We start from the raw sequence: 19,290 nt of genomic DNA, 5'->3' as shown, positions 1-19,290 counted from the left end.
CAGTGTATAATATATATACCAACACAAGCAAAAATTATGTAAATTTTTTTATCAATTGTGTAAAAAATACAAGGATTGTAAAATATTATTCCATATCACGAGGGAGCATTTTATTATATTTTATAATTTAAGGGTGTAAATGCACTTCACAGTTTAGCGATGCAAAATGTATTTAACTTAGATATTATCACATAAGATGGAGATAATAAGGCTAAACGAGAGTGGATGTAATTCGAGGTAAACTCCTCTTGTTGTGAAGAGAGTGAGTCTATAGAGCCTACGAGCAAAGTTGTTTTTTTTCTTTCAATAGCTGAACGGTTCCTTTAGTTCTGTATGCTACATACGAACTAACTCGTAAGAAAATTCGTCAAGTAGATCTTTCGAGCCTTTTTACAAACTAAAGTCCTAAAGAAAACCAACCCTAATCCTTCTCCAGGCCAGGTCAATCCACTCAATGTTCGAGAGATAATAGACTTTTGCCTTAAAAATAAATTAAAAAAAAATATCAATTGTTATGTGGAATTAATGAACAAATGAAAAATATTGAAACTAACATAAAATAATCTATGCATATCTACATCTATATGTATATACTATATATAGAAAAGTAAAAAACTCATTATAGTTTGTTCTATTGCAAAAGACATTTATATCCTTATTTAAGTATTTTTTTTAATAATAGATAAAAATTAATTATGAAGACACAAAATTCAGATAAAAAAGAAAACCATTTTAGCTTGTTCTAATTCTTCTGAGCTACCTAAATATAATTTCAGAATAAATAATATTTTGATTAACTAAAATCAAATAATATATTTCTATATCTTTTGATATATATATAAGTGTGAATGCTAATAGTGTGTGTTCATATCATAGAAAGGTATTTTACCCTCTCTACTTAACATTCTTTTCAATAATATAAATACAAAATTTTTATAAAATAAAGTTTAAATAGAAAAAAAAAACTATCTAATAAAATCTGATTCGCTTAATTATTTATATTAAAATAAAATTTCTCTATGTTTTTTTATTTCTTTAAAAACAAATTTTAATTCTTTTATGAAAAGGCATTTATACTTTTGCTTAAGGACTGCTTTTTGTTAATATTTCAATCATTTTTTTTAAAGTCTAAAATTAAAAAAAATAAAAGTGGGCTCCCACTGATTAGCCTGGCAGGTTTGTCCTGTTGGTTTATGAGCAAGGTAGCTAGCCTATATGTGGTCATTAAGTATTTTTAGTTGTAGAAAAAATTCATTTTTCTTCCCAAATTAGCATATCGATGCTCCACTTAGCCTACTTAATTCACTTACAGAACACATGATTATTTGTGTTGGTTCTACTTGATTTCAACTTAGAGAAATATAGAAGGGAGAAAAGATAAATCCCCTTTTCTTTGCCCTAATTTACTTCAAGATTGATTTTTCGTCCTCGAATGCAATTATATTTTCTCCAAAAGTGGTTCTAAACTGGAAAAAGCACTAATTTTTTCTCTAACTAAAAAGACTTAATAGTCATGTGCTAAGTACATGACCTACATCGTAAAATGGTAGACCATAAAGTAAATGAGGAAAAAAATATTAATTTTTATAAATTACAAGACTAAAAGAGTTAATCCCATCACGAAGAGGACCAAAAGTAAAATAGGTATAAGTTATGGAAAAAAAATATTATTATCCTAATAAAGTTGGAGAAAAAATTTAAATAAAAAATAGAGCAATTTTTTTATAATTAAAACACTTTCGAGTATGTTCTATTTCATAAGATTTTTTAAAAAATATTTTTGCTCTATTTTTTTTTATTTTAATTTTTCGAACTTATTTATTCAAGTTTTTTTTAAGATCAAGTTCATTAAATTCACAATAATTATATTTATTGATCATTGATTAAGTTATTATATAAATAATTGTTTTATGATAAATTCTTTTATTAAAATGATTATATTTTTTTAAATTTATGTGTCAGGAACCAAATTAAAAATAAAATATAAGAAATGAGGAACTAAAATAATTTTTTTTGTAAAAAAGAGATATTTTATAAGATTAATATAAAAAAGTTACCTAACTGAGGGACTAATTTGAAATCGAAATCGAATCTAAGGGTCTAAAATGAATTTCACCATATTATTTTGTGAAATTTCACATTATTTAAATGAATTTGGTGGAGAAGGAGCGGGGGCTGGTTTCTTGAGTTGATCAATTCAACACTCTATAAATCCTCGGCGCAAACTCACTGCTCAGTCACTCTGTAGGATTTTCCCTTTCCATCACTGTGATTCGGAGTTGTAAGTTGACAAAGCAATGTTCTTCAGAAGACTGGCAAAGGATGCATGGATCTCCTTCGGAGACCGAATGAAGTCCGACTCTCGCATCCGCTACGGAGCCCTTGCCGCCATTTCTGGTGGAGTCTCCACTTGTTACGTTTTTTCCTCGTCGAATTTGGTAATTTCTTGTTTCGATTTTATAATGTAGGGAGATTGATTCAATTGTACTTGCGTGTGGAGATATCTGATAGAATCAGAACAACAAACGATGATTTGTGCCTTGAATTAATATGAAAATGTTGTTTCTTTTCTCTTTGCGAATGCTACTGTGTTGAATTAGTTTACATGCTAAGCCTGATATTCTGTGTTTCTCTTTCTTCCCAAAATAAGGGTTTGGAGTTCCGACGACTGGGAATGGACTTACAGTGTCAACCAGTGTTATTTTAGTGTGGTGATGCTAGTGATTGGATTTTAACGTGTGTTTGTGTATATACATTTAATTGTCATAGAGAAGTAAAATATAATGCGTGCATTATGGAACTGAATATGTTGATCAGTTTTGAATCACTAATTTAGAAATGTGTAATCTTGCTTTCCTGTGAGTTTCTAGTACTGGATGGGATTTGGGACTGTGAAATCGGTAACTTGCATAAAGAGAAAATACCAGATACTGGAATGAGAATTGTGTTCTGGAAGCAGACTTTGCTTCTGTGTGTTCTGGAGGAGGAGTCCTCAAAGTAGAACTCGGAACCTTACTTGATTGCTGTTTAATGATGAATAAATTTGAAATTTAGATATTGCATAGGTCTGCGATACATTCAACATTAATATATTAACAAAGAAACTCTTTTCTTTGTTTAGAAATAAAAACGAATTGAAGTATGTTCTGATTTGTATGAAATCTTTTGGATTTTTTTATACCACAGTCTACTAATTGAAATAAATCCAGATTACTGGTAACTTGTTAGGAAGTTGTCCCGAGCTTTCCCTGTTAACCGTACGATAGGACAGGTCTCCTTATGAGCACCATAATTGTCATTTGATTTTCTTTTTTCTGCTTCGACTTCTAATTTTGCATGCCACCCACCCTATTCATATCTCATCCCAACTGCCACCTCTGGTTCTCTCGTCTTCCATCTCCATCATTTTCAGTTGTCTTCCTCAAAACCACTTCTCCAACTGGACTAATTTCAACTTGGACTTTGCCTTCTCCTTTTGTCGCCTTCTTCAACATCAATTCTGTGGGTGTCTCTGGCAAACCCCTATCTGCCCCAACCACCTCATCCTTTAGTAACACATTTTTTAACTCCACCTTATTTGGAGAACCTAACTAGTGAGATTTCCTGAATACATCTCCAATGCCAACAGCGATCTAACTTCAGTTCCAGAAAAGGAAAAATTGGGAAGTGAAAACACTGAGAAGGAATGCAAACGGTAGTTTTGAAAGTGTATTCTGCCAAGGAAAATGGAAAGACAAAATAACTCGACACTGTGTATCACTTGCAAAATCACCCCCTAAAGCTACCTCTTTCCTTCACACTCGTTGGGTGGCAGGGAACATAGAAAATGCTGAAAAGGGGGAGTCGTGCCTGATCTTTCACCCTTTTAGACTCCATGCTTTTTATCACCTACTCATTCTTAACCAGTCTTAGATCCGAAACCTGCTTGCCTAACCTACCAGGTCCATTGCTAATAATCTATTTAGAATACAGGTCAGTTGTGTTTGTGATTGTTTTGTCTTTGAACCATCTTTTAAATAGAGTTAACCTAGTTGTTGAAGAAACATTTATTGATTATCTCTTGTAAATGATTGGAAGACGTCCCACTTTGATAGCAAATACATGCAAGTTTTGGCAATAAACGATTTCTTTATATGTTTGTTTGTTTAACCACATATGTAAATACTTGGTGAACTATGTCTGCAAGTCTTCTTGGTAGATAACCTTCTTATTTGTAACTCAGGTTTATCTGGATCAACCCAATGAAGATGGTGCACCAAAAGTTGGTAGGTTATTTTTCCTCTGTTCGTATCTATTAACTAATTAAACTTGGTCTCAATAATTTCTTTTGGTTGTTTTCTACATCTCATCAAATTAAACATCTTGGACAGATTTTGTGGTTTCTATCCCTGAGAATAAGACATAACCATAAGATTGTCTATCATAGTGATCGGTTGAGACTATAACACCTCTGACAACCTGTAGTTGTAAGAATAGTGATACAGTTACCTGGTTGATTGGGTTTATACTTTTCCTCCGAAGTGAAGTCATGTGGTTAAGAGTTATTTAAGTTGACGTGCTCCCCTCAATTTTTTCCTTTTATCTTTGAACTTAGATCGAAGAATTCTTTTTGGGGAAAAATCTGGGAGACTTTAAAATACATTTCTGCTCACATATAATTAAGAAAAAGAAATAAGTAAGAAGAACATAAATGTTTGCGCTAGATAGGAAGCATGGCTGATTCTATAACCTTCAAGTGTACCAAGAGGTTCCAGGCGATGATTATACAAATGCAATCTCAGGATTATCTAGCTGTAAGGGCACTTATTATTTGCTATACAAATAGAGCTGGAGGTTTATGATATTCCTTTTGATTGTTTTTTTTTCATTTTACATTTTTGGCTGATGCATGTTCCACTCAAATGCAATATCTGCGTCGATTTGCATCATAAAATATAAGCTTGTATTTTAGCATGCTATTGAAGCCTGACTTTTCAAGTTTAAGCAGGTGAACACGACATGAGGAACAGTTGAGGACTAGAATTTAGCTGTTCTACATGGACTCAATCTGTGTAGAGCCCAGTATTTGCACAAATAAGATGCAACATGATTCTGATGCGGGATCTGTTAAGAATTGCACTGTTGAAGTTTTTTATACACCATGGATTGCTGATCCAGAACGACAATCAAAAGAATGCAATAATAGAGTTGGAGGAATAGGTTCTGATGCTAAATGCACTGTCACCTCCGAATGAGAAAATGCGAGACCGGAAACAAAATATGAAGTTAGTGGGTTTCTGGGGCTTACTTGTAAGAGAGAGATTATCTAGCATCACATTTCTTTGTCTTATTATTAAATTTATTATTCAATTATGGAGTTAGACCAATAGTTACTAGCCAATTAAAATAGATTAAGGACCAATATCCTATGATGCTCATAATATCATCAAAAGCAGGTCCCTTCAACTGTTAAAAGAAACACCAACCACCCCAATGACTTTGTTTATTTAAGAAAACTCTTGACAGATTGAGGTCTTTCAGATGCTTGATATCACCACATTTAAAACTTTATATGTGTGTGTATATATATATCTATATATAGTAAGCATAATGTTAAGAATATTAGCATCTTGATTCAGATAACATGACAAGTATATGAGATATGGAGTAGAGTGCCTAATTTTTTCACTCACCTCCTTTGAAATTTGACATTTTTAGCCTAGAACACCTGCCTAATGAAGAGGATTACACAGTTCTATTGCTTAGGTATTAGCTAATATCTAATACACTATGATGGTCTGTGTACAATCTTTATTGCTAGACCTTGTCCTCATGTTGGAAGACATAGGGCTGCCCATTGGATGAATTTTCCTTCCCCTCTGAACTAAATCTTGAGCATTTAGTTCAGATATTTCCTGCTGTCTCACCTTGAAGAAAGCCACGACTCTTCCATTTTAAACATCCACTATGCGAGATGGTTTGTTGTTTTTCTAGATGCCTTGTTGCTTAAAGCATTGATGTAAACTTGTAGTTGTTTTTCTATTCGAAGGAGGTAGATGAGGAGTAATGTTCAGATGCACAAGTGAAGATTAGTTTACAAGAAAAAATTTAACTATCGAAATACCTGTGCATTGAGCATTAGATCAGTTAGTTTAGTTAGAATACTACGGTACGAATTTATCTTTTACTGAATATATCTATAGAAAGAAAACAATCAATTTGCCCTCGGTTGTTTTATTAGTCTAAAGCAATTATAAGATATAAATGAGATAAACAGAACCACAAACAACAAAAGTGAACCTAAATTGCCGTTGAGGCTTATTCCAAGTACTTTAGTAAATGGGTTTCAGGAGAACGGAGAGGCGGGGATCTGCCAAGGTTTGGACTTTTATTAGGGGCACTATGTATACTTTTCACTCTTTTATATGGGCTAGCCCCTTAAACAGTCTTATTTCATGAAAGTTTTTAAGGGAACATTTTAGATGTTGGAGTGCATTAATGGTTGCTCAAAGTAATTGGAAGGAATTGAAAATATCATGTGCTTCATGGGCCTTTTTGCTTGCTGGAACCGTTGGAGGACTTCTCAAAATTACTCATTTACACAGATTATGGATATTGAAACACAAAGGGACAAGAATAAGTAAGTTAAAGGATACTGATTTGAAGTTTAACATACCACCCCTCTTTGATAAGAGTTGGTCTTTGTTTGATATAAAGTCTGCATGCGATGATAAAAATATTATCAAATTGTACTTCATATTTCTTTTGGATTAGTAATTATTATATTGATGAAAATTGGGATTAATTTGATTTTTACGTTTTGATTTTCTGTTCTCTTGGTTTTAATATATTATAGATAGATTTGTGGTGAACTATACTATTAAATAATAGGTCCTCTTAATGAATATATTTAAGAAAGGCAATCGCTCAAAATACTTGGTATTTTAAGATGTTAAATTGGGATAATGAATTCAAGTAGAATATGAGGGCATTTTCAAAAAATGTCCTCATATTTTAGTTACTAGATAATATTGGAAGTTGATATATGAAAGCTCTCAAATAATACTCTCGATACAATAGATATGCATCCGAGCTATTCAAACTTGTCATAATATATATTCAAGAATTTTAGGAACTTTAATATGTATTCTTGTGTGCTTTTCCTTATTTGATTCTAATTTTGTTATTTTATATTTATTTAATATATCACATGACTATATGCAAAGAAAATCTGGTAAGCCAACTACAACTGATATGAATACTGTGTGATTTTCTGATACTTACAATCGGGAGAAGAACTATAGAAAAATTTGATATTGAGTCAGTTTTAGATGAAATTTATGAAAGAAAAGACGGCAGAGTATCAGTAAATTTGTGTCCATAATTGCTCACATGTTTTGATATAATAAAAAATGTAGCTTTTATTGTATGTAGTACTTATCTTTAGTTACTATTAAAATAAATGCAAAGATTGTTAGAAAAATTTACATTAATAACAGTTTGGTCCACATGACCTCGATTCCGGATTTGATATTGAGTACTTCTATGCAAATTATGCATGATATGAACTTTGGATATGGTACTTTTTAATCTCTTGGCATCTTACTGCTGAACCTATAAATCATAACCTTTGGAATTCAGTGTGAACCCTACACCCTACTTAACTGCATTGTTACTAGAAGTTGATGCTTATAGTTCAATGGGACATATTGGAAATCAAACCAGATAATTTACCTAATCTTTAATCTTCACAATTTTATTGAATTTAATCAAGATAATTTCCTCTGATCCCACTTAAGATGACATGCTGCACCTGCAGTTTATCTAAGATAATAATTTGTATGCTTATATGTGTTGCTGAATGTCGTTCATTGTTGACCTGTAATAACAATTTTTCCTTTAATGTAAATTAAATCCTTTTCTTGCTTTTCAGCCCTAAATCCTGATAAATGGATTGAATTCAAGCTGCAAGACAAGGTGCAGGCCAGCCACAATTCCCAGTTATTTAGGTTGGTTTATTATCATATAACTCCTCAGTCGGTTTCTTTACTTGTTATTCCTCAATTTGTCCTTTTATCAAAATAATTTTGTTTGTAGTTGTAACATATGAGGTTGGATGAGTGTGCCTCTTAACTTTTTGAGCAAGTAAAGAGTAGATTTGGTTGCCATGCCCACACAGAAGAGTAGACTTTCTGGAGCAGATGCAGTTATAGATTAATTTGAAGGGCTTGAATTGCTTGATTGCAGAAGTTTTGTTGAAAATTAGATAATCTTATGCTCATTGTCCTCTGATATTGGTGGTGAAGTTGACCCAGTTTTCTGTTAAAATATGGTAGGTTTTCATTTGATCCCAGTGCAAAGTTAGGCCTGGATGTTGCATCCTGCATTATTACAAGGTACTTCCTCAGAAAGTTGACTTTTGTGCATTCTTCTCTATGTATGTAAGGATTTGAATTCCCTTCCTACATAGTAACCTGGTAGACAATTTTCATTTTCATGTAATTGACAAAATTGATTTTCTTGTAGAGCTCCTATGGGACAAAATGCTGAAGGCAAAACGAAATATGTGATTCGCCCGTAAGTCATTTCATTTAATTTGTGATACCATACATGTTTATTTTACACATTTAACTTAGGTATACCAAGTTGGTATCTTTCGTCAAGTATCTCCTCTCTGGTTTCCCCGAATGTTAATCTATTGTGTATCTCCTGTTTCATTCTCACTGAATGTTATGGTATTAAGAAAGGAAGAAAGTAGCATATATTTCACATCTAACATTCTATCAGTTTGATTTAGATATTTCTGCAGCACTTGTTATTGTAAAATTATGAATAGGAAAATCAGAGTCCGAGCAACACTTGAAATTGAGCAAGAGCCTATACATTCTTAAGACAATTCTGAAATTGAACATAAAACTTAGCCTATTGCATTCAGAAACTTGCTAGATATCAGTATTTCATAGGATGCATCATTTATTTCCAAGTTATTGGAGATCTGACATCAACCAGTAGTGGGGAAATTCTTATAAAACTCATTATTCTGCAGTTACACTCCTATATCAGATCCAAATGCCAAGGGATACTTCGATTTGCTAATTAAGGTAGTCGTTCATCATTTATTTCTCTCATATATATATGCCTGCCATTCTAGTCAGACCTTGAGCTTTTATCTTATGAACAATCTTTGACTTATTTGAACATTTTCAGGTGTATCCAGAAGGTAAAATGAGTCAGCATTTTGCTAGCTTGAAACCAGGAGATGTTGTAGAAGTGAAAGGGTGAGTAATGCAGGATTAACCTTGCATCAACTCTTATGTAAGCTATTAGCCTAATAATATGCTTTGTTCACCCAGGCCGATTGAAAAACTCAGATACAGTCCAAATATGAAGAAACACATTGGCATGGTAAGACCATCATTAAGAGTTGCTTTTGTACATATATAAATAACAACGTAGATCAGGAAAAAGTGTGGAATAAAGTATGGGCGTGGGACTTTTAGCCTGTAAATTCCGGAATGCTTCATAAAAGATTGAATAAATTTGTAGGATTGAAAAGGTTTGACTGCCCTTAGTGTGTCAACCACTCATGGCATGCCTGATCATACAAATGTGAAAGAACATTTTCAGAAATTCCTACTACCTACTGCACCCCATAATGCGAAGACTTGTAGAAAGTCGCATGTTTCGTGTCTGGTTGACAGTGGCTGTTTTTAGACGTTTTGACCACTGTCATGAATTTGTCAGGCACTCCAATCTTGCAAGGTCTCTGGTGTAGGATAACCTGGTGCTGCTTTTTGTGATCTTGAGAAAATTGAATTAGATATTTATGCTATTTATTCGCCAAAGAAGATTGAAAGCAGGTGTGATGCAGCAAATCCACAAAATTAGAATGTCCAAAAAGGGATTCCTTGCCTGCTCATTAGCTATTACTCCATCAAAGATAATCTTGTAAAACGACACCCCGAGCAATATCTTGTTCCACCATTAGCCTAATGAGGTTGTGATGTCAACTATGTGGTCCACCTGTGCTGTTTTTTCTTAGCTTGACAAAATTGACTTTATATACTGGGAATTCTTTAGAAAAGGAGCACGATTGAATCCTATTGAGTTTGTTTAAACTATTCCAGGAACCTCTATTTCTTAGGTCTAGAAACCTTAAACATGAGAAAAAAAAGAGAGAGAAAAAGCATATCCGAATCCTTTATTTTAAGTAGCGAATGTGGTCATATTGCTTGAGGATAGATTGGTTCAACCTTGCTCAAGTTTATTAACTTGCTTAAGTACTGAATTCTGTATTCAGATTGCAGGAGGAACTGGAATTACTCCAATGCTTCAGATAATAGATGCTATCCTTAAGAATCCTGATGATAATACCCAGGTGCCTAAATGTATTCTTTGGGGTTTTTTGAATTGACAAGAAACAAGTAGTCAATATAGTCTTTGGACTTAGATAATGAACTTTGGCTCTTTGTAGGTCTCACTGCTATATGCTAATGTATCCCCTGATGACATACTTCTCAAAAAGAAGCTTGACGTGCTTGCTGCCAGCAACCCTAACTTAAAGGTGCTAAATGAACCAGCATAACGTTTATCCCTTGTGATACTATTTTAAATCATCTCACATCTTTATCACTTTTTAGATATTCTATACTGTTGATAATCCAACAAAGGATTGGCTGGGAGGTAAAGGTTATATATCAAAGGACATGGTAGTGAAAGGCTTGCCCAGCCCCAGCGATGATACACTTATCCTTGTAAGTTCTTTTCCATTATCATCTCAGATATATTTATCAAAATTTTGGCCGCAAATCCATCTGCACGGATGGTGGATTTAATTTCTAATTTTCAGATGGATTCAACTGATAGTATCTCTTTTCTCATGATCTAACCCGTGCTGAAACACTAGACTATGTGATTGTTTCACTCTTCCACCAGGAGCAATTAGATAAATCTTAATATGCTTCTTATGAGCTTCTGTTGTTTTTCCAGGTTTGTGGTCCCCCTGGATTAATGAAGCATATATCTGGCGACAAGGCAAAGGACCGGTCGCAAGGACAGGTGCGTATTTTCAAAATTTCAACCATACAAATCATCTAAAATTGTTTTCCCACTCGCTGTTTTTTTAATCTCTTCTGGTTCTTTTCATTTTCTTCCCTATTCCTTTGTTGCCTTCTTGCAGCTGACTGGCATACTCAAGGAACTTGGATACACCGAAGACATGGTTTACAAATTCTGACCCCTGATTTTTATGTTCATAAGCAGTTCAAAGAATGGACTTGAACAATATACAATAATTCTATGCAAAGCATGGATTGATTTATCACTCCTTGGGCGGTGACTATGTTTAAACCTCAAGTATGAATCTTTGATGGCAAAAACTGTTTATGACTCCGCATTGTATTGTCTTTTCACTTTATTCTATTGAGGGAAATGATCGAAAATACAAATAACTAGATTTTTGGGTTTGAATTAGAGATGTCACAGTTGTCGGATGGAATTTGATTGGATATAACTCGTGTAAGATCAGTAACTCTTCAACCAGAATTAGGATGGAATAACTGAGTGCAAATAGTTTCGAACATACAGAAAACTCATGTAGCAACTGTCTGTACAGAAAAGAAACAGCGTCGTAAAATTCATTATTAGTTCTTGGCATAGAGTAAAGTGGATTGCATTTCTTTAATTGTGAAGGATTGTATCCGTTTGTTTCTGAATGTGTACTCGAACTTGAGTGAGTTAAGCATTTTAACATTTCAATACTGCTCATAATTTGAACATGCGTTATAGACTTGTTAATGGAGGCAATATCCAGATTTTCGACTCATTATAATATTAATAACTAATACCCAAATTCAGACCTAATAATTTTATGTTAGATCCAAATGTGAATTCATATCTATTGCAATAAGCATTTCTGATATGAATAGAGGGTTCAGATCCTAAAACTCACAGGGGTATGGGTATTAAATAGGTAAATTTATCCATTAACATTGAATTTGTAAAACTTTTGATAAATTAATTCTCTCGATTTATTTCTCATCTAAAATTCTTAATTTTTGTACATAGGTTTTCTTTTTTGTGTGTGTGTGTTTGACATTTGAAAAAAAATTGCCATGATTTTTCATCTTTATTTTCGTAGTAATAGCTCCAAAAAAAGTTTCAAATAAAATCATTTTGAACGTGGTGTGATAGTTTAGAAAACAAAAAAATACATAAGAAATTTAAATTAGTTAAGCTAGACTAATATATAAAACTGATAAAATTTGTTTGAATTTGAATTGTAAAAACCTTTGTCAAATGAAAGTTGAATGCAATTTTTCAAATGAATAGAAGTTTTTGTTGCCAAGTTAAAATATAATTTTCATACTTGTTTTTTATCCTACCGGTTCTACAATTTTTGTTTGTATCTGTATTCCAATGTAAATTAATTAATAAACGGTCTATTATTGAACAAAGTCAAGATCATTATTTATATTCTAATGATGTTCACTTTTCATATATTAAAATTTTGAATAGCTTTTAATTTCTTTAATCATCATAAGTTCATAAAATATATTTAATAAATTAATTTAGTAATATGTTCTCGTAATATTATTATAAAAACAACACGTAAAACTATTTCATTCATTTTACGATGGGTAAGACCCAAATCGAACTCAATTATTTTAGGTATAACACAGAGAAGATCCTAACGGGTATTTTATGAGTACAGTCCAAGTATGATTTATAAGTAACAATTGCGAATATTTATTGATTCTGCTTCCACAATTGTATGTTGGAATACCTTTTCTATTATTTTTGCAGCCAAGGACTATCAAAATATAGACTGACTCCTCTATCATTGTTAACATTGAATATAATCAACGATACCAAATCATTTATTATAATATAGGGTATCGAACGTTTTTATCGAATCTGCACAGATATCTGGATTGGTTGATATCATCGAACATCATCGGTCAATACCTTGAACCATGATATAACCAAAACGTTGGTATCAATGTAATAATCAGACAAAAGAGCACAAGCTTGTCTATGGATGATCTGAAACTATCAACCAAGATTCTGGATGAGCTAAAGCATTACCTGCTTTAGTTGTGAACTTAATTCCTGTGGGCAAAGATGTAGTAATTGTTCTAGCTTGTGTAACTCCAGCATACATGAACAATTCTATTGAAGTTGTACTTCAGTTGCTGTAGATTTTTTCCATGCTAGAATTTCTTAGCTTCTTCTATTTCTTTTATTTGAAATTAATTTAATTTCTTAGTTAGAGTTGTCTGACTGATTCAAATAACCTAATCAGCAGTAGTTTCAGATTTTTAGGAAGTTATTAAACATGAAATCGTATTTCATGTATGGTTGTTGTTTTTACATTTTTCTGTTTTGAGTTTCAATTGTATTTAAAGTTTTCATGAGTGCAATAAAAAGTTGGACTTCACACAGCAATTTATGTTCTTATCTACTTCTTAATCTTTCATTTTCTCAAAAACTCCAACAAAGTGGTATGGGAGCCCTTTTCTTAAGGGACCTGTGACTGGAATTTTATATTTGTCATCTCAATCAATTGATTCGGAAATATCAGTCACGGCACTCGCACCATTGGTTTTTTACGATGACGGTTATCATGTTTGGGCAACAAGGATGGAGGCTCATCTGGAGGCAAAGGATCTTTGAGAAACTGTGGAAGAGGACTATGAAGTTCCTCCATTACCTGCAAATCCAATAATGGCGCAAATCAAGAATCACAAGGAGAGGAAATCAAAGGCGAGGACTTCGTTATTTGTTGTTGTCTCTTCTGAGATCTTTCGCAGAATCATGACTATGAAATTAGCCTTTGAAATTTGGAATTTCCTGAAAAGGAATATGAAGGAGATGAAAGGATCAAGGAATGAAAATCCTAAATCTGATTAGGGAGTTTGAGCTCCAAAAGATGAAAATGTCATAGTGAAGAGATATTTTGACAAACTGCTCAAAATAGCAAACAAAGTAAGATTACTTGGATCTGCATTTCCTTATTCTAGGTTAGTTGAAAAAATCCTTGTTACCATTCCTGAAAGGTTTGAAGCTACATTTCTTCATTAGAAAACTCTAAAGATTTGTCAAAAATTAGTTTGGCAGCATTGATGAATGCTCTACAGGCACAAGAATAGAGAAGACTCATGAGGTCTGTAAGATTTGTTGAAGGTGCATTAGCTGCAGAGGCAAGCTCGAGTTATGGGGGGAAAGGGCAAGAAATTTGAAAGTTCTAAAAAGGGAAGTTCAGGTTTTGATTCTCTCAAAATACGTATATTGAAACAAAATCAAATTTCTCTTCTTATAAATATTGTGGAAGAGAAAATCATCCACCTTTGAAGTTTTGGAGAAATCCAGACCAACAATGTGAAAAATGCTTGAAAATGGGGCATCATCAAAGAATTTGCAGAAGTAATAAGCAGCAGCAGATAGTCATGCAAGAGGATGTACAATAAAAGAAATGCTGCTCAAATTGCTAATGAAGAGGAGGGGGAGCTTTTTGTAGCCACTTGCTTTGAAATCTCAAATTCAAGTGAGAAGTGGTTGATTGACAGTGGTTGCACTAATCATATGACATCTGATTGTGATCTCTTCAGGGAATTAGATACTTTATAGTTTCCAAAGTGAAGATTGGCAACGGAGAGTACATCGCAGTCAAAGAAAAAGGCACAATGGCAATTGAAAGTATTTCAGGTACAAAGTTTATCAAAGATGTGTTTTTGTACCTAACATCAGTCAAAAAATTTGTTGATTAAAAAAGGTTTAAAGTTATATTTGAGAGCAATCACTGTGTGATCAAGATGCAAATGACAATGATGTATACCAACCATTTAGCTTTCACTTTTTTGTGTTTCACGTCAATGCATCAATTTCATCATCCAACTTACTTTTTCTTTGCCAACAGTTTGAGAATGATTGCGGATGGCAACAAATTGGATTTGTGTTTGTTAAAATTTGGGACCTATCCTTATAAAGAATTTCTTGAAAAATTACCCAATACTTTATACATGTCTAGAAACTCCTTTTTCGAGTTCTTATTTGTCTAAGAAATCTCAAAAGGTGCTCACAATATATACGGGAACATCATACCTTTAGAAAACGCAAGTTTTATTAGAAAAGCCTATATCGATATTTCTGGCCATTCGTGTGAAGAAAGGAAGAAAATAGCTATTGTTTGTGCCAATTCCCACTGTTGGTGTACAACGGTAGTCCAACGGCAGGAACCACATTAGATTAATTGATGTGTTCCAAGATGACCAAATATGACTAAATGGCATATTTGGAGGACAAACAAAAAAGAAAAGAAAATCCCTAATACTGTTCATGTAGAAAAGTACTTTCTATATTTGGAACATTTGCAGAAGATATTACTGTAATGATAATAAAACATAGGGAAAAATACAAGTAGCACTTCTTATAATTAGAGGATCACAAAGGTTTAATCTCCCAAGAGAAACTTGATCAGCGAAAACATGGGGATCGCGCAACAATTGCCTGTGCTCTTCATTAAGGGGCATGAACAATGTCTGGCATAAAACATGTCTAGTATCTAAGGAGGAAAAAACAAACACTTGTTACCTATCTAATGCCTGTGAGTACATACGACGGCCAGGAAAGGGCAATGGGTACAATCATTTAATAACAAACATGTGAACTACTTATATTACCTGTATCTTGAAAAGCAAAGACCAGAACTACAACCCCTCCTCAAGCTTGAAGAACCTGACATTGAACTATGCGGTTTTTGTGGCGATTTCTACCTGCAAGGTTTGACAAAAAACTTGTGACTAAAGTTTTCAAGTGTCCTTTCCCAGGTATAGTTTCCCCTAAATGATCAGTAGTAGCAGTGGATCCATGGTCGGATTTTGAGACATGGACGAGAGATATACTCATGTTATTTCTTATAATGCACAATTTTCCATTAAGAGGAAGGATTGCTGCTGCCTCTAAAGCCTTCGAGTTGCCCAAGTGCATTTTACTATCAATACGTTTGCTCCAAGAACCACTTGTTTCGTCATATATTCTAAGTTTGCAGCCATCTTTACAATCTAAAGCATAGAGATGCCCATTAATTGTAGTGCATGGATGCCTCCAACCTGCAACCATTCCATCATAAACAGGGCTCCAGCTATCAGTTTCAGGTTGATACACCTCGCAAACAACCTGCCTCTGAGAACCTAGCCCCTTTAAGAACCACTTTCCTCCATAAACAACCCCTATGAAAGGTACCATTGCAGTGCTCATATCAGAAATGAAGGACCATCTATTTTTGTTGGGATCATAAACTTCAGCTGATTTCAATGACCGATGAGTCCCCTCGTTCTCCCCACCAGCCACATACAAGCAGTTGTTTATGACACAACAACCAAAAAAATGTCGTCTCCGGAGCATATCTGGAGCACGGTGCCATCTGTTAGTCCTAGCACTGTAGAAGACAACTCTTCTCATGGAGCCTTTAACTGGATCTTTCCCGCCAACCAAGTAGAGATGACAACCACTGAGAACTGCACATCCAAAATCACGAGCTTCACAGTATTCTCTTGGTACAGGAGGTAGAGGTTGCCAAACCTGATGCATTGGGTCAAACGCATGCCATGATAATTTTCCATCTCGGTCTCTCTTCATGATGTATATCCACTCCTCTGCAATTCCAAGATTCTTCCTAAGCGAGTAAAAGAAATTACCAGCCAAAAGGCGATACCATCTTTTGCAGACAAGACGGAGCTTGAAATGCTCAATTCTTGGTACACGGATTAAGCAAGCGATTGCAAGATCATCTGGAAGTCCAGGTAGCAGAGGGGACTGACTCCTATTCCTGTCACGTGGCGCCTTCTGTCTGGTGGGGTGAATTGAAGGTTTAATGTCGGGCTGAAGACACAGCTTTGTCCCTGGTACATACTTTTTAGCCCCAGCAATAGTTTTGAGGCCTGCATCAACCCTACAAAGACATGCTGTTGTATCCACCTGTAACCAAAACAATTGTTATTTCACAAGAGGGGGTCCAGCTGCCCACAAATCATACTTAGCTTTTACTATAGAGTGAGTAGGATCAATGGGTTCTTTTGCTAAGACTTGGCATAAGATTTGGTGCAGAACTTATTAATTGTAGATTTCATGTCAGATTACTTTTCTTTTCAGTAGCTCAATTGTTAGACTAGGCCTCACTTCTGGGTTTCACATTCCTATAAAACACACCTTCTTCCTGCTTTGTTTCAACTCTAAAAAACCATTTTGGATGCTACACTCTCTAGATAGAGGGTTTAGCCTAATAAAGTAAAGAAAAGCAACTCATTAAAGACTAAGCTCCATGCCATTTTCTTAAAAGTACGGAACAGATCAGTCTGGAAATGTTTGTCGTATAAAGTTTGGCATTGTATCTATTCTATTATAAACGCATCAGTATTATTTTTGAATTTTTTGTTAGACAAAATTATCCCTGTGATGTTATTATTTTTAAGGATAAAGATGTAGATTAGTATTATTACTATTATTACTGTTATCTTAAGTTTTTATTTTGGTAATAGTTTTAACATGATAAAATATATTACTTTCACATTGAACTTAGATTTTGTTTCATAATAATGAATTCAATGATATTTCCTCTCGTGCTCGATGTCTTATCTTAAAATATTCACATTCTAAAATTAATGTACAGCTCAAAAAGTGCATGTTTTGTCTTTCTCAAATCTTATTATTGCTTGATCATTACTTAGGTTTTCATAGATACCACCTTCACATTTTCTGTTAATTGCTAAGGAACCAACTCATTTATAAAAACCATATTGGTGAAGATAACAGAAACCTCTTTCTTTTTGCATTAGAAAACAATACAGTTAAGACGCCCCTCACCCCCTGTCACCCAGCAACTCTAGAACCTTAGTAATGGAAAATGTTCAATCATCCATAGTAACAGGGGACAGTGATGTAATCAATTCGTATTTACCATACAGTAAAGCTTACATTGTTAAATCTTGAGATAAATTAGCAGCTTAATAAGAGCTATAACCTGCTAATAGAACTGAAATGGTTTCTATTTAGTGGATGCTCAATATAATTCAGAATTTGCAGTGCTTTGGAGTAAGAATTAAACCATAAAACTTATAGATACAGCAAAACACAAGAATTTGTAAAAGAAACCTAGAACGAACCGAAGGAGGCTGAAGGACAGTAAAACACAGAAATCCACACCAAATTTAGTAAAATAGCAGTAGTGAAAACATCCACATATTTACCAAGGGAGGCTGAATCACTCTATCCATTTGAGTATGTAACCACTTGCCAATACCAAATTCCTCCAAATTAACAGCATGCGCAGCTTCAAAGCTCAATTGGGGTAATATACTCTCATCTTCAAACCTTCACCCTGCACGCTACATTACGTGCTGCCACATTACATGCTACCAGAATTGACAAAGAGCAAAGAATAAGTCGAAGTTTGAAATCCACCATCTAGCAATCTAACACACATAATTTCACAGAAAAGCAACAATAAAACATAAATTCTTACATCAATTTATATCGGAGAGGTATGCAGTGAGCCCACCCAAATCGAAACATCAACTGAAAGAATAAACTGATCCACCGAGCAAAGCTATGTAAAAAATCAAAAACCCAGATACAGAAACTTCGCAGAATGAATAGTAAATAGAAAATGCAAACCCCACAAAGTGTCTAATCCTCGAAAAGGAAACCCTAAGCCCCCAAAATGCGAGCCAGCAAGAAATGGGCAAAAATGAAAAAGCAATGGAGAGAGATATCAAGTCAGATGGAGACCGCTCTTCCTCTCAATTCTCGTTTCACTTCTCATATATTCTCTCTTTCACACCATTACTCAACACCTTCAGTGGAAAATCGGGCCCATTCGAAACAACCTACCAAGCACAAGAGTCTGCTCAAGAAAAGACCAAGAATGAAGCAAAAGGCATATTTAATTTTGATTCAAAAAAACGAAAAAAAAGAAAGAAAAAAAAGGAAAGGAAAGGACTGTCAGAACCCAAAATTTGGAACGCAAGAGTAGAAATCTACGTAGTCAAAGGAGCGAACAGAGGGTGTCTTGTTTGATTGGTTATGTTTAGGCCCAACGAATCTCACTGATATGGATATAATAACCATTTACAATATACTGTATTTGCTTTTATTTTTGAAGTGTTTGTTTTGTTTTGTCGAAATAGAGACAAAATAAATATATATATATGTTAGAAATAGTATGTATATTAAAATTTATTTTTTAAAATAATTTAAGATAGCATAAAATAATTGTTGTATGTTTGGTTTTATTTTTTTTATTTCATAAAGAAT

The 19,290-nt window shown here is 33.8% G+C and overlaps 2 protein-coding genes across 6 annotated transcripts; one reads left to right on the top strand and one right to left on the bottom strand.

Moving 5' to 3' along the window:
* The first annotated feature begins 2,148 nt into the window (after window positions 1-2,148).
* Window positions 2,149-11,444, top strand: LOC105166466 (FAD/NAD(P)-binding oxidoreductase). 2 transcript variants are annotated; one of them, XM_011085834.3, is made up of 13 exons: window positions 2,149-2,438; window positions 4,223-4,265; window positions 7,913-7,988; window positions 8,316-8,375; window positions 8,506-8,556; window positions 9,026-9,080; window positions 9,187-9,257; window positions 9,333-9,384; window positions 10,280-10,357; window positions 10,454-10,543; window positions 10,620-10,733; window positions 10,969-11,037; window positions 11,159-11,444. In XM_011085834.3, the coding sequence occupies exons 1-13, from the start codon at window positions 2,298-2,300 to the stop codon at window positions 11,213-11,215; spliced, it is 957 nt and encodes a 318-aa protein (XP_011084136.1). In that variant the 5' UTR covers window positions 2,149-2,297; the 3' UTR covers window positions 11,216-11,444. The 2 variants fall into 2 exon arrangements, with proteins under 2 accessions (XP_011084136.1, XP_011084137.1); XM_011085835.3 differs by lacking the exons at window positions 2,149-2,438; window positions 4,223-4,265 and adding an exon at window positions 5,555-6,619.
* Window positions 11,445-15,471: 4,027 nt separating this feature from the next.
* On the bottom strand, window positions 15,472-19,048 carry LOC105166464 (F-box/kelch-repeat protein At1g55270). Of its 4 annotated transcripts, XM_011085833.3 has the most exons (4): window positions 18,500-19,048; window positions 18,225-18,389; window positions 15,660-16,956; window positions 15,472-15,541 (listed from the first exon to the last, which is right to left on the bottom strand). In XM_011085833.3, exons 2-3 carry the CDS (start codon window positions 18,249-18,251, stop codon window positions 15,700-15,702), a joined length of 1,284 nt encoding a protein of 427 aa, XP_011084135.1. In that variant the 5' UTR covers window positions 18,252-18,389; window positions 18,500-19,048; the 3' UTR covers window positions 15,472-15,541; window positions 15,660-15,699. The 4 variants fall into 4 exon arrangements, with proteins under 4 accessions (XP_011084135.1, XP_011084134.1, XP_088739074.1 ...); XM_011085832.3 differs by having other exon boundaries at window positions 15,472-16,956; window positions 18,225-18,362; XM_088882948.1 differs by having other exon boundaries at window positions 15,472-16,956; window positions 18,225-18,355.
* Window positions 19,049-19,290: the final 242 nt, after the last annotated feature.

The sequence above is a fragment of the Sesamum indicum genome, linkage group LG7 (assembly GCF_026168435.1).
Source record: "Sesamum indicum cultivar Baizhima isolate 11 linkage group LG7, ASM2616843v1, whole genome shotgun sequence".
In the NCBI taxonomy this organism is placed as follows: domain Eukaryota; kingdom Viridiplantae; phylum Streptophyta; class Magnoliopsida; order Lamiales; family Pedaliaceae; genus Sesamum; species Sesamum indicum.
This window is presented reverse-complemented; position numbering and strand designations above follow the sequence as displayed.

Coding starts and splice junctions, on each gene's coding strand:
- LOC105166464 (XM_011085833.3), bottom strand. CDS start 18,251: ATGGATAGAGTGATTCAGCCTCCCTTG. Junction 16,957..18,224: donor GAGTGATTCAGCCTCCCTTG/GTAAATATGTGG, acceptor TTTTGGTTACAG/GTGGATACAACAGCATGTCT.
- LOC105166466 (XM_011085834.3), top strand. CDS start 2,298: ATGTTCTTCAGAAGACTGGCAAAGGATGCATGGATCTCCTTCGGAGAC. Junction 2,439..4,222: donor TTTTTTCCTCGTCGAATTTG/GTAATTTCTTGT, acceptor TTTGTAACTCAG/GTTTATCTGGATCAACCCAA. Junction 7,989..8,315: donor CACAATTCCCAGTTATTTAG/GTTGGTTTATTA, acceptor AAAATATGGTAG/GTTTTCATTTGATCCCAGTG.